This window comes from Triturus cristatus, chromosome 2_2 (assembly GCF_964204655.1).
Source record: "Triturus cristatus chromosome 2_2, aTriCri1.1, whole genome shotgun sequence".
Classification (NCBI taxonomy): Eukaryota; Metazoa; Chordata; class Amphibia; order Caudata; family Salamandridae; genus Triturus; species Triturus cristatus.
The window spans coordinates 793,611,818-793,630,923 of record NC_140582.1 but is presented as its reverse complement, the minus strand read 5'-3'; the positions used below and the strand labels follow the sequence as shown (position 1 = coordinate 793,630,923).

Below are 19,106 nucleotides of genomic sequence, written 5' to 3'. Positions count from 1 at the left end.
GGTTGCCCCTATGTGATTCACACTACACGGACTGAACCGCAGGGTAGGTATGTTGCTTGTTCAGGTGGCTTGGAGGGAAGGGTCCTCAATTTGCTCTGTGTATGCGCCACCGGGCCTTCAACGCCAGACCCTAGCAGATGAGGGCACACTCTTGATGACCTTGCCAGAGGGGGCCCTGGTTGTGGGCGGCGACTTTCACTTGACGATGGACGGGGCCATAGACCGCACTCCGCCCCAACGGGAAGCTCCGCAAGGCTCGCCACTGCGCAATTTAACAGACGCGATCGGCCTCGTAGACGTCTAGAGATGGTCACACCCCCGAGACACTCTACACTTTCCAATCTGGCGTTCATGGCAGTCACTCGCGGCTTGACTACTTGTTCACACAGGCGCAACATATTCAACACTTCACTGAGTCCTTGAGCTTAGCACGGGGGATATCCGACCACTCCCCGGTAAAGTCGATCTTTGGGGCGAGTAGGACACGGCAATCTGGCCCCATCATGATTCAGCCCTGGTTGCTGAAAATCCCACACATTGGATTCCTTGCGGCAAGACACGGGTCACTATTTTGATGAAAACACGGGGTCGGTGGCGTCGGCGATAACTGCTCCGTAAGCGCCCCATAGCGTTATCAAGGGACGGGCGTTGTCCATGATTGTGGGACATGACTGAACGTAGGCGACGAGTTAGCGAGTTGGAGGCGGAGATACTACACCTAGAGCGTGGGGTTTCGCATACCCCTACCCACGAGACCCAACACATACTTAATGTTAAGAGACAGGATTATAGGCAACTGCTCTTGGAAGATGCCAACCGACGCGCCCTTGCTACCCGGCACAGAATATACGAGCTGGGTCAACGCACCGGTAAATTGTTGGCATGGCTGGAACGTAAGGAATTGGCTGCACGGTGGGTGGGCGCTATCAAAGGGTCGGATGGGATGCTGATCACTGAGCCTCAAAACATTGCTGAAACGTTTGCAAAGTACTATGAGCAAATATATACTCCGCCGCAGAACTCGCAGGCGCGATGGGCGGCAGACCTCCTTGCCACTATTGACATGCGCTGTGTTTCCCGGCAAGATAAGGAGGCTCTGGAGGTGGATATTTCAATTGAGGAGATTCAAAAAGCCATTCGAGATATCTGGTCCGGCAAGGCCATGGGCCCCAACGGAATCCCGATAGAACTCATGAAATCTATGGCTCTGAAGCTTGCGCCCCACTTGCTGAATTTATATAATGAGTGTTATGAGACTGGCGTCCTCCCAGCCGATATCCGTACCGCCACCATAGTGGTTATCCGCAATCCCGGTAAACCAGAGGACGAGTGTGCATCGTACCGACCCATTTCCCTGCTCACAGTCGAGGCCAAGATTCTGGCCAAATTGCTGGCCAATCGTCTGCTTCCATATCTCACTGCACTGATCCACCCGGACCAGTCGGGATTCATGCCAGGCCGTAATTCTGCACGTAATGTGCGCCGTGTGCACGGGGCACTGGGCCGTGTTGCAACACTCCGAGAAGAAGCACTCTTGCTCGCGCTCGATGCCAAAATGGCGTTTGATACGGTGGCGTGGGAGTATCTCTTCGCTGTCCTGGCCCTCGTGGGGTTGGGTCCCCGGTTGATAGGGTGGATCCGACTGCTATATAACTCGCCCACGGCTCATGTATCAGTTAACAATCACCATTCGAGCTCCTTCTCCCTATGCCGTGGCACGAGACAGGGCTGTCCACTACTGCCGCATCTTTTTGCCTTGGCACTTGAGCCACTCTCGGTCTGGATCCGGAGTGACCCTGAAATCAGGGGCCTTAAATGGACAGCAGATCATGAAGACCGTATTTCTTTATATGCGGACGATATTTTGTTGTACCTGGCTTCCCCAGCGCGCTCGGTCCGTCGGGTACTTCATATTTATCATATTTTTGGGGCCCACTCTGGGTACCAGATCAACTGGTCCAAATCCCAGATGTACCCCCTCTGGGGTGACCCGCCGCATAGTCCTAGGGGGTATAACATTCCGGTGGCATTACAGGGTTTCCAATACCTCGGCATCTTCATAACATCGGACCCATCCCTATTTCATGAGCGAAACCTAGTGGGCCCATTGCAGCGGTTCAGGGCAGATGTGGGCCACTGGAAGACACTGCCCCTCACACTCTTGGGCCGGGTAGCCCTTTTTAAGATGCTAGCCCTCCTCCGTTTTCTCTATGCCCTACAAAATATGCCCATCCCGATTCCAGAATCCTATTTTTTGAAGATTGATGCAGCGCTGCGCGGTTTGCTGTGGGATACTGGGCCGCCGCGTATCGCAATGCAAAAACTGACAATGGGCTGGTACGACGGTGGGATCGGATTGCCGGACTTGCGCCTTTACTACCAGGCAACACAGTTGAACGCAGTCAACCAGTGGGTGTTCGGGTCTCATGATGATCCCAGCTTCCGTACTGACCGCTGGCTTTTGGGCAAGGGAGGTTATAACAGAGTATTTTACTCAAGCCCAAAAAATCTGGGCTTGACTGGCCCCACGGCCCAGACGGTGGAAACCTGGCACATGCTCCAGAGGCGCATGAGTTGGTATGGGCGGCTGACAAAGGCCACCCCACTCTGGGAGCCTGATTGTCTGGGGCGGCTGAGCACCTGCGCAGGTTTCGATAAATGAGACCTTATCAGTATCTCTACGTGGGGGATGTATGGATTAAAGGCAAGAAGGCGTCATTCGCGGAGCTTCAGCTTAAATACCAGCTTGCACCCTCAGAGTATTATCGATATCTTCAAATTAGCCATGCTATCGACGGCGCCCTTCCCACTGGTGCACCCCTTCCAGACTCCTCTCCTTTGGAGGACAGACTGTTGCTGGACCCAATGGACCGCAGGGCTATCTCCTTGACGTATAAGAAGTTAATTAATAATCGTACCGACCCAATGCGGAAATTACGAGCCAGGTGGGAGACGGATTTGGGAGGAATGGCTGACGAGGACTGGGTTGAAGCGCTAGCTTCCCCTCGGGAGGTGGCAATACCGATGCGACTCCGCCTAGTTCAGCTCAAAGTTCTGCACCGTGTGTACTATGATGCTACCCTGTTGTGTAAATTGGGAAGACGTCCAGACGCGCTCTGCCTACGACAATGTCACCAGACTGGTACATTTCTACATATTCTATGGGCTTGCCCCCTTATTCAGCACTACTGGATAGAAGTCACCCGACAGATGGCGAGGTCCATAGGTAAGCCCATTGCCCCCTCTCCTCAGCTCTGCCTCCTTAATGTGTGGGAAGATACGGACCTCACCCAGGCGGAGCAGGAGTGGTCGGCGGTGGGGTGGGCCATTGCTAAAAGGAATATTGCCCAGAAGTGGGGGGTAGCCACCATGCCGCTGCTGCGCGTTTGGGCCATTGATATGGATCTAGCTATGGTGGCGGAGAAAACGGTCTACAAGAGTCGAGGTTGCCCTAGGAAGTGGGACCACAAGTGGGAACGGTGGAATAAATATCGGGGGGACATCTGTATTTCTCCAACGGTGGAACTTAGAAGGGAGAGACAGGCTATCCTGGATGAAATGGGGGCAAGCGTGGTGACCTGAAATCTTAAGGCCATCACTCGTATACTGTGTGCGGGTGGCCCCCGGATCCTAACATGTATATGTAACCACCTTTGTAATACTTCACTGACTGGCTTGTTTCAATGCTTACTGCCCTGGGTGTATCGCTTGTCGTCTCCAATGCCCGAAAGTATACTTTGCCTGTGTAGGTGCCAATTGAGTGTCATGACTGCTGCAATGTTGTGGATTTTGGTCTCAATAAAAAAGTTATTTAAAAAAAAACAAGAATGAAACGTCAGGCTGTACACAATGTTAATATTTCCCAGCAAAAGTTAAAAAAAAAAATACGATGCAAAATAAAAGTAAACCAATATGGGCCAGGGCAGAGTTGAGCACACTATGAAAATGTTTTACTAGAGCCTATGTGTTTCCAAGATATTGTGTTTCTCTTGCTGCTACTGGAATTTCTTTTTTGTTTATTAAACAGTTAAGCATTTTAGTAATTATTCTCATTTCAAACATGTTTTCTGCTTGATTAGGATCCCTTTGGTGTGGCAGTTGGTGGAACGATAGGACATTGCTTGTGCACAGGTTTAGCAGTTATTGGAGGACGAATGATAGCGCAAAAAATTTCTGTGCGAACTGGTGAGTAATTGTTGACTCAAAGTTCTTTCCTTTATTTAAGTATGACTTTCTTTACTCCAGAAAATCACTTTATTTGTTATTTTTGAATCATGAACCTATCAGACGAATGTTTTCCTGGCACAAGTTCATGTGACTTTAAGGGAAAACAGTATACTTTCAACTCAATTATTGGCCATATCCTTGTGAGGTGAAACCCCTTCTGAGATTCCCAAAGCTGACAAGACTGTTCCACAGTGTGTAACATTTACATTAAACTTCAGGCTGCCAAAACCTTTGATCTCTGGTATACATAGTTCTCCATCAGAAGAGTTTTCATTAAATTCATAAGTGCTGTATATCTACAAAGAGAAAGCCACTATAAAATGGCGAAGGCTTCTTCTAATACTGAATCCTCACCTCTTGATTCTCCTTCATTTTGCCAGACTAGACCTGTAGAGTTCAAATTGTTCTCCTGCACCGATTGATGGCACATCTTCTCTGTCTCCATTTTTGTTCCGTTACTTTATGCTTCCTACCAAGGAGCTGTTAGCTGTTCTTGCTGAAGAGGTGGTCTAGTGGTAGACCTTTCACCCAATTCTAGTGCCTATCGAAAGTACCCAATTTAGAGCTTTCTCACATGCAAATAATGTCCTCCAGTGTTGCTTCCTTAGTTTGCATACTATCCCGAAAAACCTCCTCCATATTCCTAAAACCCTGCATGAAAAACTGACTCTTACTTAAAACTTCAGATTGTTCTCTCCTTTGTCTTTCGAATAACCCTTTCCTTAATTTCCATCCTCTGCATTTCTCCTGTCTAAGCAGAGCCTACTAAGTCACATGCATGCTCATCTTAGTCTGTGTTATTTTATTTCTGCAAATTGCCTATTCCACATTTAAAAGTTCATAACCTCTCCTCCTTTGAAAGTCATGCCACGACAACCTGATTTGCTTAATCTTTTCTAGCTCATAATTATTCTCAACACCCATGTGCATGTGCTCACATACTCCCCTCTCCCAGTGATCATACCTAATTCCTATTAATGTATTCCATCACAAAGAAACTGGAGTAAAAGCATCCCTTGAGAAAAAAAAGACTAATCTCAATGACCACCAATAACCACCAGATTCACTACTGACCTTGGGTTCTGGACCAGCGTGCAGCCCAGCGTAAAACACTTCAACACCTCGTCAGGAGTAGTAAGGACTATATAAATTCAATTACAGTACAATACATTGATGAATTACTGCAGCTTGTATTGAACCACTTACAGGCAATGATATCCTTGCTGTTTGACGGAAGGATTTTGATCATCCTGCCCAAGTCCTGCTCCCATTGTCTCCTTTTTATTGGGGTGCAGCAGGACATGACCTACCCCAAGGCTCCCTCAGTGGGATTGTGGTATTGGGGTTATGATCCCGATGATTTGGGATGAGGTCTGCTTTCGACTCTGTCTTGTCTCTGGCCTGCTCTCCTCTTGCCTCCTGCAGGTGCCCATGTTAAATGGGGAGTCCTTATGGGGAGGATGTGGATTTCCCCAAAGGCAACTCGAGACCTGCTGTGTTAACTAGTGACAGACGGCCACACATGCAGCCCTTCTGTCCCCCCACTGGCAGTGGCCACAATGGTTATTGATGCCTTCTCTCTCAGTTGGGACAATCGGCTGGATGGATTGGAGATCAGAGGCCTATGGACACATTAACTTGCCTGAACTCTGGGCAATCTGCTTGGCCCTCATGAAATTCCTGCCTTCCATCTATGGTCGGTCGGTTCATGTCCTGACAGGAATGTGACTGTAATGTTGTACACCATCAAGCAGGGTGGTTTGGAGTTGTGCCCCCCTTGTGCCTGGAAGCTATGAAGTTGTCTTGGGATCAGGCGCTTGATGTTGTGCTAATTGCAAACCACATGGCAGGCTACCTGAACCTGTCGGTAAATAATTTCAGGCGCTTGGGTCTTGCTGATCACGAGCGGCATCTTCACCTGGAGGTCATGCAGTCCAACTCCGGCCTCCAGATAACCCTCCAGTGGATCTCTTTGCTACACACGAGAAGACATACTGTACTCATTCCACCGTTCAGTTTCTTCTACAGAATAAAGTAGGAGACTCATTCTGCCATGAGTTAAACTTTCATCTCCTCCATGAGTTTCCTCCCATACCTCTGGTTCTGTGAAAGATGCATCAGGGCTGTGCACAAATGTTCATGGTTGAGACTAACTAGCTGCAGAGGGTGTGCTTCTCAGATCTCCTCTGCCTGTTGTTTTGCCCACCTGTTCTGCTCAAGGCAAGTCTCATCTCACTATATGAGGGACAGATTCTGAATTCGAATGAAGATCCTCAATCCTTTATGCCTGAAAATTAAGCAGGGCTGCCAGTAGTATCTGCCTGATGAAGTTATGACCTCAATTTTAGCTATCCCATTGCCCTTCTCTAACATCCGTGATTCTGGCGTTGGTCCCGTTCCTTATCTTATGTCAAGGCAAGAGTTGACTCTTGAGGACCACTAAAATGATGTGTTGTGCTTTCCTTGGCTCTGCAAGGCATTACTATTTATTGGCCCTTTTGGCTTCTCTTGTAGGCCAGATCAGCCATCGTTGTTCATTTCTCCTTTCATTGTGCTTTTTCTGAAGGGATAGACACATTTGTCTCTCTTTCCCCCCCCCCCCCCCCCTTCTCCCTTTGTTGTGTCTCAGTGAGAAAGTAACCTTGTGCTAATGTATCTTGTGGGTTCGTCCTTCGAGGCCAGGCACAGTTGTCCTTTGCAGTAGCTTACTTTTAATACTATGTTCTTGATTGACATTACATCATCTCAGCGAGTAAGCAAACTAAGCTTTGTCTGTTCGCCCTACTTTTACCACATTTTTGGGACAAATTGACACTTCAAACTATTTTTTTCTGCTGTAGTTAGTCAACCAGTTTCACGTGGGTCAGTGCATAACTGTATTGATATTTTATCACCTTCTCATCCCACCAAAGAGAAGGAGAAACTATGCCGAAATTTAAAAATCGGGTTTAAGCATACAGGCACCATCCTTCCCAAATCCTATTTCATTTTTCCCTTCTTAAGAGAAAAATGAAAGAAAATTGCCTTCAAACTCCGCATGCAAGACAGTGTTGGTTAGGTTTTCATTCTGTGTTTTAAACAAAGGATGTTTGTAAAAATATGGAAAGTGAGGAGCCTTATGTTCAGATATTTGCAGAGAAATAGTTTTATTAACCATTGTCGCAATGTTTTAACAGCATCTTTGTAGTTATAAAACATCTCTTATGGTATATTGTATTTTTTCTTCAGGTTTGGTGTAGCTTATATCTGGCAGGAATGTGGCAGTGGTAGAAGTCAGTGGGGCATTTTGTTTGTTTTTGTTGGGTCAGGGTTATGAACCCTTTCAGTGTGTCTGGTCATCATGCCAGTCTGTGAATCAAAGCAGCTAAAGGAAAATTGGGGGGCACAACTGCTAACTGTGCCATTCTGTCCTCTCCTGACATCTAGATGGGTACCTTGACATTTTTTCTATTACTTGTTAAAAAGTATCGTTAATATCGCACCCGTATTCCACAAGCACAGGCATACATCATATTTGATACCCTCAAGCTCGTGGTCATCCTATTTGGCAGCCTCTTTTGCTGCTGGAGTCTGTAGGGCAGCAAAGTGTTATAACTGAACTGGCCAATGATGGAAACTCAACTTCAGAAACCTTGGTACCTTTCTGCTCAAGGCAAGTCTCATCTCACTATATGAGGGACAGATTCTGAATTCGAATGAAGATCCTCAATCCTTTATGCCTGAAAATTAAGCAGGGCTGCCAGTAGTATCTGCCTGATGAAGTTATGACCTCAATTTTAGCTATCCCATTGCCCTTCTCTAACATCCGTGATTCTGGCGTTGGTCCCGTTCCTTATCTTGTTATGTCAAGGCAAGAGTTGACTCTCTTGAGGACCACTAAAATGATGTGTTGTGCTTTCCTTGGCTCTGCAAGGCATTACTATTTATTGGCCCTTTTGGCTTCTCTTGTAGGCCAGATCAGCCATCGTTGTTCATTTCTCCTTTCATTGTGCTTTTTCTGAAGGGATAGACACATTTGTCTCTCCCCCCCCCCTCTTCTCCCTTTGTTGTGTCTCAGTGAGAAAGTAACCTTGTGCTAATGTATCTTGTGGGTACGTCCTTCGAGGCCAGGCACAGTTGTCCTTTGCAGTAGCTTACTTTTAATACTATGTTCTTGATTGACATTACATCATCTCAGCGAGTAAGCAAACTAAGCTTTGTCTGTTCGCCCTACTTTTACCTCATTTTTGGGACAAATTGACACTTCAAACTATTTTTTTCTGCTGTAGTTAGTCAGCCAGTTTCACGTGGGTCAGTGCATAACTGTATTGATATTTTATCACCTTCTCATCCCACCAAAGAGAAGGAGAAACTATGCCGAAATTTAAAAATCAGGTTTAAGCATACAGGCACCATCCTTCCCAAATCCTATTTCATTTTTCCCTTCTTAAGAGAAAAATGAAAGAAAATTGCCTTCAAACTCCGCATGCAAGACAGTGTTGGTTAGGTTTTCATTCTGTGTTTTAAACAAAGGATGTTTGTAAAAATATGGAAAGTGAGGAGCCTTATGTTCAGATATTTGCAGAGAAATAGTTTTTATTAACCATTGTCGCAATGTTTTAACAGCATCTTTGTAGTTATAAAACATCTCTTATGGTATATTGTATTTTTTCTTCAGGTTTGGTGTAGCTTATATCTGGCAGGAATGTGGCAGTGGTAGAAGTCAGTGGGGCATTTTGTTTGCTCCTCACTATATGAGGGACAGATTCTGAATTCGAATGAAGATCCTCAATCCTTTATGCCTGAAAATTAAGCAGGGCTGCCAGTAGTATCTGCCTGATGAAGTTATGACCTCAATTTTAGCTATCTCATTGCCCTTCTCTAACATCCGTGATTCTGTCGTTGGTCCCGTTCCTTATCTTGTTATGTCAAGGCAAGAGTTGACTCTCTTGAAGACCACTAAAATGATGTGTTGTGCTTTCCTTGGCTCTGCAAGGCATTACTATTTATTGGCCCTTTTGGCTTCTGACTGTGGCCTGGTTGCAGCCCTGCTCACCACTAGTAAGTTGCCCCATCACTTGACTCTTCACCCAACCTCAAAGTCTTGTGGTGCAGGCAATAGCCAGAAAAAGCTAAACTGAATACCTGCTCTACTACACTGCCTGATAGAGAATCAAAGTGCATCGATGCGTTTGGCAAGAGAATGTATTTCCTCTGGGACTTTGTTGCATTCCATCAAAGCAGCTTGCCTTCTGGGCAGATAAACTCATGCTCATTGGGATATGGCAAGTGAGATCTTGCTTGCCACTCCCAAAGAGTTTTAGAATTATTTTGCACAGTCTGACAGACAGGATCCGGCCAAATACATTTTATGGGCTGGTCAACATGGATTGCTTTAAGACAGCCACCCTGTGCCTAAAAACTATTATTCACTTCTTAGTATGCGCCACTTGGTTCTTAATGGTCGCACACGCATCCCTCATGCAGATGCCCTTTTATGGCTCATGCTGTTTGGTAACAAGGCGAGGTCAAAGCCCGATCAGTGTCCGCACCAGATGTTCAGGGTTACGCCTGGGCGCTAGCTTGCCAGCAGCGATCACATCTTAAAGTGCACCAGCCTATCTAGCACTTCTGTGGCCCCGGAGAACATGCTGACGGAAGAGGACTGGATCAGTCCTTCTCTTCTGCGGCCAGTCCACTCTTGATTCCTCTCATTTTGCAAGGAATCTGCACTTGGATATTCTCCAAAAATAGTGTTGCGGAAAGTGAATAACTTATTCACCAGTTTTACTGTTTTTATCCAGTGACAAAGTAACACTTAGAAACAAAAATGCCTTCATTCTCAGTCTCTTTACAGACCATATCATAAGTGCATTAAAGGTTGGAAATGACGCTACCATGAATTCTGAAACTTGCCTTCTCTGTTTGTATGGCAGACTCAATACCCAACATCCAGCTGAAAGTTCTGCATCTACATTTGTCAGTCTTTAACACCTCACTATCAAACTGTCAATTTCTGGAGAGTCAAATGAGACTTTAAATGCAAATGCGTTCTCAAACTGTTTTATTAAGAAAGTAAAATATATGGGTTATTGCTGTGTATATTAGAAGGACATATTTCACTTGATTTAGGGTTTCTTGAAATTTACAACACATTCAACCATAGCACACTCGGTCTATTTGTGAAATGGCCGCTTTGTCATGTATCTGTGATCCTGGCAGAGGCGGTGGTATAGACTCCGACCTCTGGTCTGACAGCCGGTCGGTGGTCCGAACACCATCATAATCTGCTTCTTAGTAACAAAAATGTATATAGTGGGGGTTGTTTTAAGTAAATGTACATACTATTGGTGTTAAATTAATTGGAGTATTTATGGTGTGATGTATTCAGTAAGTCTAAATGGTTTATGATAAACCAAAATCAACCATATTTCATTATTGAAACAAACAATAATTTGCAGCTGTTGAGCTGTAGTGGGTCTTCTGCTAAAGAGTCGGTGCTGCATTTATGATATTTCTTTTTTTTTTTTTCTTTCAGTGACCATTATTGGTGGAATTGTTTTCCTCGTGTTTGCGCTTTCTGCACTGTTTATAAGCCCGGAGTCTGGATTTTAACTAACTTGTTATCAGATGTTGTGTGGACTGGGATCTTCACGTCACCCATTTTACAATGTACTGCTGTATATACTGTACAGAATAGTGTACTTATATGACCAATGGTTCGAGAAAAATGCTGTACAGCTGGTCAGATTTTTGTATTGAAAGCCTTTGTCAGTTCCTCACTTATCTGCAGAACAAGAAAGTGCAAGGACTTGAGTGTTTTAATTGTGTTTTTTGGGAAGAGAGGGTGGTGGGTAGTGTTTGGGAGTGTATGATTTAAAATGTTCTTCCACTTCAGTTTTCCACAATGTTACCTAAATATGTTTTTGCCATACTGTGCTTATTTCTTTTATATTGTTGGTAAAAACAAATGAAACAATATTTAAGTGGTCAATATTTGACAAAATACTATTTTTCCTTTGAGGTAATGGAAAGCTATAAAAGTCCAGCTGTATTTGTATATTTTCTTTAGACATTCTGCAAATATAATCTGGAAAGTACTTACGATGCAGTCTCTGAAAAAGCGACAACCTGATTTTTTGCATAGTATTGCATGCATTTTTTAGGGCTGAGCTTGTGAAGTCACCGATTACTAAAATCCTGTCAGGTTTTAGGTGATCCATATTGAACATGCAGGAAATCAATTTACATGTGATGAATGTCATATTTTCTGTTTTCTCTTGTTTTGAAAACGTTTGCTCTTTAGTTATCAGCCTAGCTCAGCCTTTCCATATATTTCTTGACCTTATTCATCAATTGTCTCTTTCTTCATATAACTTCACATCATTAGAGAAATAGGACGTGTAATTTATTTGCTTTGCCGTGTATTATATGAATTACTTGAAAGCTGTTTGATGGGCACTCTTTTACTGCAGCACAGTCTAGGTATGTTTTATTTGCAAAATGATAGTCCGTTACACCCTTCTGTCCGTACAACACAAATTTATGGAAAAGAGCATTGATGGTTTGAGTAGACTGAAACTGGCTGTACGTAAGTGAGAATTCATCAAATACATAAACGTGCACTTGTGTTCAGGACATACATATTCTAAAAACAATATATTTGAATACCAAGACATGTATTACTAGAATTTTGACACAATTGGAACTATAGCTCTTGTCTTTGTTGAGTAAATCTTTTTCTGTTTATCTATGATGATGCTGTTAAATCAACTTTTGTTGTTCAGAGACAAGCGCGGTGTGTGTACTATATGTTTGTTTATATGTATTTTTGTCTCATTGGCTGTTTTTTGTACAAACACATTTGTCACTTCACCTTATGAGTAAGCTGTACGATGGCAGAAAAAGATGCCTTCGCTTACAGTGAGGAACATATCCAGAACTTGATCCGAGAACCCCCTGTTTTCGCTTCAGCCACCTTGAGTGCCACTGCAAAAACTCAGAACGAATCTGACAAACTTATTCGATTACGCAAAAAACAAATTAGGACAGACTTACATGGTCATTTTCTATTACAACACCTTAAAGAAGGAACGATTCCATCAGGGTTACAAATACGAAATATTCCAGTAGTTTTTATCGACGACCCGATATACAAGAAGGGCTATAGTTGTATTGAGACTAAATGTAGTCGGGATTTAATGGTGTTGACTGTTGAAACAGCCCATAGGTTGTCACTGGTTCAATTACAAGAAATAGCCGACTTGGAAACAGAAGTTAGAAACAACCAAAGTCTTACTGACGCCAAAACATTACTTGAAAAAGTTGATAAGGAGATATCTGAGTTTAAAGACTACACGGTTATTCAAAAAAGCAACAAATTTGAGGCGGACAAAAAGAATTTTTCTTTGGAATCCACATACCCGTACTTAAACAAAGATTTCTACAGTAACAACGAATCGAGGAATTATTTGCAAAACTATCGAGGACGTTCAAGAAAGAAATTCATTACTTTCTCCGACACAACATCTTCATCCTCAGGGGGTGAGTCGGAAGACAACACAGGGACAAACATAAATCCAAGGTTAAAACAACAAAACCAGGATCAACAAATTAACCAAGGGCCGCGTTTTTTAGCCCGAGGCCAGCGGCAGGGCAGAGGCCGCTTACGTTACTCACAGCCATGGGAAATGAGGACTCGACGTCAATACTACAGGAGCTAGCTCCTTCACCTGTGTTCAATTTATCTGAAAAAATCTTAACAGAAGCAGAATTATCTGTACTATCCAAAGGATTAGGATTTGTACCATCCAGGCAAACGGACTTTGTCAAACTGAAGCTAGAAATAATTGAATTTTGTCGGAAGTTGCGGCTCAAAATATTTTTTCAGGATGCCCCAGAAACCTCCCCAATAGAGATAACAGGATTAAGGAGAAAATCCTTATTCTGTCCATCAGGACCAAAAATCCCTAAAGACATCAGCACTTTTGAAAAGACCATTCTTTCCGGGATACAAACAATGGAAAAGAAGAAAAATTTCGTCAGTTACAATCTTGCCAAACAAGAGAAAGATGCTCTGCTGGCACTTAAAAATGACAGGTCAGTGGTAGTCAAACAAGCTGACAAGGGAGGAGCAGTGGTCATTTGGGACTTAAACAAATACAAAAAAGAAGCGCTACGTCAGCTAGAGGATCACAGCTGTTATCGGAAAATTGCAAGGGATCCAACCAAGGAGCTACAAAGTCAACTTTTTCAAATTATTGAGGAAGGGTACACACAAGGTTTCGTCGGCCCAAAAGAACGGATTTTTCTACAAAATAAAAATCCTAGGATACCAGTCTTTTATGTTATACCAAAACTACATAAAAGCGAGATCGACCCCCCTGGTAGACCAATCGTCTCAGGGTGTGAGTCGCTCATTGAACCAGTTGCTCAATATATAGATTTCTTCTTAAAACCTTTCATCAACGACATCCCTGCCCACCTGAAGGACACCACAGCTTTCTTGAACCGAATAACATCAGTCAAATTTGATAGTAAAAATCAACTAATGGTGACACTAGATGTGGTGTCACTTTACACCCAGATTCCTCAGGACCAAGCACTAGAGACACTGACATGGTTCCTGGAGAAAAGAGAACGGCCAGTCCAGGTTCCATCTGATTTTATTCTAGAACTCGCCAAATTTGCACTTTCGAAGAATTATTTTTCTTTCGACTCTGAGTTCTTCTTTCAAATAAAAGGCGTGGCGATGGGGTGTCCTTTCGCCCCTGAGCTAGCGGTGCTTTTCATGGGACTATATGAAAATAATTTCATTTATGAAAACAACCCCTTTTCGACTAACATTTCTAACTATATGAGATATATAGACGACATCTTTCTCATTTGGACTGGAACTGAACAACAATTGGATGAATTTGTAGGATGGCTCAATGAACGAACGAGAGACATCAAATTCAGCTGCACGGCTTCCAACAAATCAATAACATTCTTGGACGTTCAAGTAAAAAACCTATCAGGACAATTAGAAACCACACTCTTTAGGAAGCCAACCGATCGAAATAAGGCATTGCATTACACCAGCAATCACCCTCGGAGCCTAAAGCAGAATTTACCGTACGGACAGTTCCTACGGATCCGTAGGAATTGTTCTCAAAAAGAAGAATACTTTTTTCATGCCAACAAACTTAAAGACCGACTGCTTGAGAGAGGATACCCACGAAAACTACTCAAACATTCCCTAAAAAGAGCCTGGTGGACACCAAGGGAAACCCTATTGACAAGCAAAAAGAAGAAGACAGCGAATAGACCGGTTTGTGTGACAACATTCAGTCCCAATTCACATCAAATTCGCAAACTAGTCTTGTCAAATTGGCACCTGATCAAAGATCTCCATAATGACTTTTCCACACCACCCCTATTCGCGTTCAAAAAAGAAAAAAGCATAGCTAACTTCATCGTAAGAGCAGCTCTGCCTAAACCACAGCCCCCCACGTTGAGAGGACTATTAGCTTTGCCTCCAATCGTCGGGCATCACAGATGCGGATCCTGCATTTGCTGCGAACAAACTATAGAAGGCGATACATTCACCTTTAATAACATCTATTGGAAACATGATGCCTTTACTAATTGTAGGACGAAAAATGTGATTTACGCAGTCACATGCCCATGCCCTAAATTGTATATAGGCAAGACTACCCAGGAAGTGCGACAACGCATCATTCAACATAAGTCGAGGATCCGACGGAAAGTTGAAAATGCTCCACTAGTGAGTCATTGGAGCCTATTGAAACACCGTGAGGAAGATCTGAAGTGGACAGTTTTGTCCAAAATTGAGCAAGATCCACGTGGTGGTGACTTGGAAGGTCGCTTGAGTCAAAGAGAGTCATTTCTAATTATGAAATTTAACACAACGACCAACGGTCTTAATGAAATAGCTGAAATATATAGACCGCTCACGACTTGAATAGGATCAGTGGACTTCTCCCTGTGTATAAATTCACATTTCTGTATCTCACCAAAGGTATCTGCCTTTTGGGGGATTTTTCCAACAATATATTCGTTCAACAAAACATAAAATATTTTTTGACTAAGCGTTTGTAACATTGGTCCAATGGAAACTATACTTTTTCACATCAACAGTTCATCGCATAATTACGATCTAATCGTTTGCATTGATATTAATCCCTGTTTAATAAAGTTTTCAACATCATGGACTAGATGGGAACTACATTTCCCATTGCTCCCAAGAAAAGAACTACAATTCCCATGATGCTATGCGCATCACCTATCGTTAAGGATCTAATTCACTTCCTGGTCACTCAAGCAATCCCCGGTTGAGGTATACGGCTCCGTAGAATGGCGAGAAGAAGCAATCACCAGGTAGGCGATGATCTATTGAGTCCACGTTATGTGGAAGCTCAAATCGGCACATTAGTTCAACAGCGTTATTACACACGCAAGCTTCACCGCTTCGCTCTTTCTATTCACAGTCTTTGATGGCAGCGGATTATTAAAAGCCCGATTACGCCCAACAAAGGGGACACATGAACGCTAGACCAACCGACTATTTGGGAAGCATTTGAAATCGTAGGGTGAGCAACTCTCCTACTTACTGTCTTGTCCTTGTGCGTCTGTCCATTGTGTGTGTGAAGTATTTGACGAGTAGGTTTATTGTCATATTTCGTTGTTTTCAGCTCCAGGCACTAGCTGATTGAATAATCTTTTGGATATTAAGCAGGCTAAGACCACACGTGCATAAATATTCACAAGGTGGGTATGCCAGGCTGAGAATGGGGGCTGGCTCAAGTTCTGTAAATGCCAAATAAAAATTGAGAGTTATCATTTTTTATTCTTTTTTTTGATTTTCTTTTCAGAATTTATGGGTCCTGATGAGAACCTCATAATGTTAGAGGTTTGAAACGCGTAGACCAGTCGACCAGTTGGTCCTTTACACACTCCACACAAAAAGTCCTGCCCTTGATGTTTTCTTCGGGTTCTAAGTGTTTAATAAGAAAATAATTGTCTTAAAAAGTTTGACACGGATAAATTATCTGTGTCCCAAAAGGGAGTAGTTGTTGAAGGGCCTTCTAGTCTAGTAGAGTATGAGTCAGCCTATTGGTATGAATGGTTTGGCCAAGTATGGTAGATGATTGGATGTTTAAATTGCCTAGGGTGCTGTTCATTGTATTGTATTGTCATTTATATTGTATATAGATGTTTGTATTTGTTACGTTTGTCTCCATCACACAATAAAAGAATGTGTAATAAATAAAAAACTTTTTGAATAATAGGCAATTTATAAAGCCCCATCTTTTGTGTTTCAATTCATGAAAGGGTATATAAAAAATTGTGTCATTTAAACTAAATCCAGGGAGGACTAGGTGTTTTGTTCTTTAGTTAAATCATGTTGCATTGCACATCGTATCAACGAATGCGAACATTCTGCAAAATATAAGAGATTGTAAAATAGCTCACCGTTCAATAGTGAAATCCAGCATTGTGATTAGCGATACATTGTTGGTCTCCCCGAGTTTGTTGCATGGGAGATCTATACTTTTCCATGCTGCCAAGCAGAATGTTCCAACTTGGTTCCATTACTGAACAAAATAGACCTACAGTTACTGTTTTGAACAGACTCCCTTCTCTATAAAAACAGACATTCGATCTAGCCAGCTGGTAAGGGTGATTCCACATAGTTCTTTAATAGGGAGCAAGCAAATTAGCATTTACTTTGTATTCTAATGAGTCAATCACTTAATAAACTATGTGAGATCCATCACACTTGCAACAGAAGGCATTTTATGTAATACTTCAGCTAACTCAGTTTAGGATATGATGGGCTCTTGCACAAATACCCAACACATTACATAACTAACAGCAATACAATCTATACTTAGCAAATCTTAACTCGCTCTGCACTTTATTCCATCCCAATATTTTCAGCAGTTGCATACTGACTATTGAACCTATTATTGAAAAAGTCAGAGGGGAATGTACTTATGTTCTGTATTGGGTTGGGAGAGTACTAACAAACGAGTTTGTTTTCCACTGTGGGGGTTCCAAGAGTTTGCAAGTGGGCAATGAGATTGAAACTCTAGTTGTCTGTGAGGTCACTTGGAACGACAAGGTGGAAATCTCCATTCTGTTCACAACTACAGTCTTCTATTTTAAGTTATGTATTCCCCCTTCCCTCCAATCAGACCTCCAGCATAGGGGTAGAGGAGCCACAGAGGAACAATGCACATCATGACTTCACTTCCCCCAGACTCCTTTTAAAAATTACTGTCATCCTGTCGCCCACTTCACTGCATCTGAAAAACCCTCCCATCCCCTTCCAGAAAAAAAACTGGTGACCTGCAACTCAGTCCTCCCGTGAAATCTACCCTCACCAATTCAGATTGGGTATTCTACTGCCCTGATTTGAGACCTGTGAATGAAACCCGTCTTTTGGTGATGGTTCCTCTGGAGGCCATGCTTAACAATCTGATTGTATCATGCTGTGTTAATTGAAACTAAATGATAATAGTCAGGGATATTTTTATGGCCATTTGTGTCAAGGAAATTTATGTGGCCACGTAAGTATGTTCTCACTTTTAAATAACAAGGACAGGAAATTGTTTCCAGTATTGTGACCATACATCGTTGCTTTAACTTGCTGTTTTTCTCCTAGTTACAAAAGGTCCCTATTTTGATCTTCTCAATCTTAATTATTTTCTTATGACCTCAACTCACGTGATGAAAGCACTCCAACCGGATCGAAAGTATTTGACTGTAAAAACAAATAAAAAAATAGTGAACGAAAAGTCCATGCTCCGTTGTGATTGATTTTATTACAAGTTTTAAAGAGTACTTTCTAAAATAAAGACCAGATTTTAACATTATACTGAGGTATGTTTCTAAAAATCCTAATTTGTATGTCAAATTAATAATATAATTGTTACTCACCACTCCATCTCCTCTGATGTGCTGTATGAACAGCAGTCTGCATTGGCAATGTCAATAGATCTGGCTTTAGCTGCCAGCCTTGTGGCTTTGCCAGTAATTTGTTTTGTTTTCAAATCGTCTTCATAAAACTTTATTACAAAAAGAAATTCTCGGATGTTGGCCTATGCATGCCCATAAATGCACTTTATAGATGGCCATCTTAAAATGTTGTTTGTAATAAACTTTAAAAAAAAATATTTTTTTTAAAAGATCGCTGCCTGTCTGTGACCATCATTTATTTATTTTTAAACAAAGATTGAAATATGGCCACTCATGCCTGCCAGTCCCTAATATTTAAGTGGACTACTTTGTATGTTGGTAAAACATTGTTTGAACAGCATATGGTACTTGTACAGAATAGAGCCAATGACAAAAGTGTTGACTGACCTTTTGCTCCAAGCAGTACGTTGGCAGGAGAAGGAAAAATGTGACTGACACTAAAATAGAGCAGTGGATGAAGAAGGTACTGAAAATGTTTGTATTTATATTGGTTAGCACAAAGGTTAAAGTGACATTCTAGTTAAATGTTTAAATGAGCTAAGACTTAGCCTTTAAAAACCAAAAGACCACTGAAATATGCCAATTATAGTTTCGTGAACTAGCTGGAATTGCCCCTGGTAATGTCCAGCTTATGACCTCACATAACAACATCACTCATGACATGTTAAAATGACCTAATTGATGACACCATCGAATAAATAGGACAGTTTCCTAAAGGCTTCAAGGACTTGCTGTAATTCAGCAATCTACATCTGCGCCCAATGTTGCATCACGCCTGCAATGATAATGGACATAACCTTTGGCCACATGTTGGACACACAGCACATCTGTCAACTCACCAACATTTAATGGATGTAACTTTTTTTTAGTGCTATTCACTGACCTAACAAAAATGTGCCTCCATAGTTTAATAA

At 42.6% G+C, this 19,106-nt stretch overlaps 1 protein-coding gene across 1 annotated transcript in view; it reads left to right on the top strand.

Annotated features, from left to right (window-relative positions):
• The window catches only part of TMEM165 (transmembrane protein 165), a 279,341-nt gene extending 261,330 nt beyond the window's left edge, over nt 1-18,011 (top strand). The window contains exons 5-7 of the mRNA XM_085642083.1: nt 4,080-4,185; nt 10,745-11,969; nt 16,606-18,011. Of these exons, the coding sequence (XP_085498209.1) occupies nt 4,080-4,185; nt 10,745-10,821 (183 nt within the window). The 3' untranslated portion in view covers nt 10,822-11,969; nt 16,606-18,011. The remainder of the gene's footprint in view (nt 1-4,079; nt 4,186-10,744; nt 11,970-16,605) is intronic.
• The last annotated feature ends 1,095 nt before the right edge of the window (nt 18,012-19,106 follow it).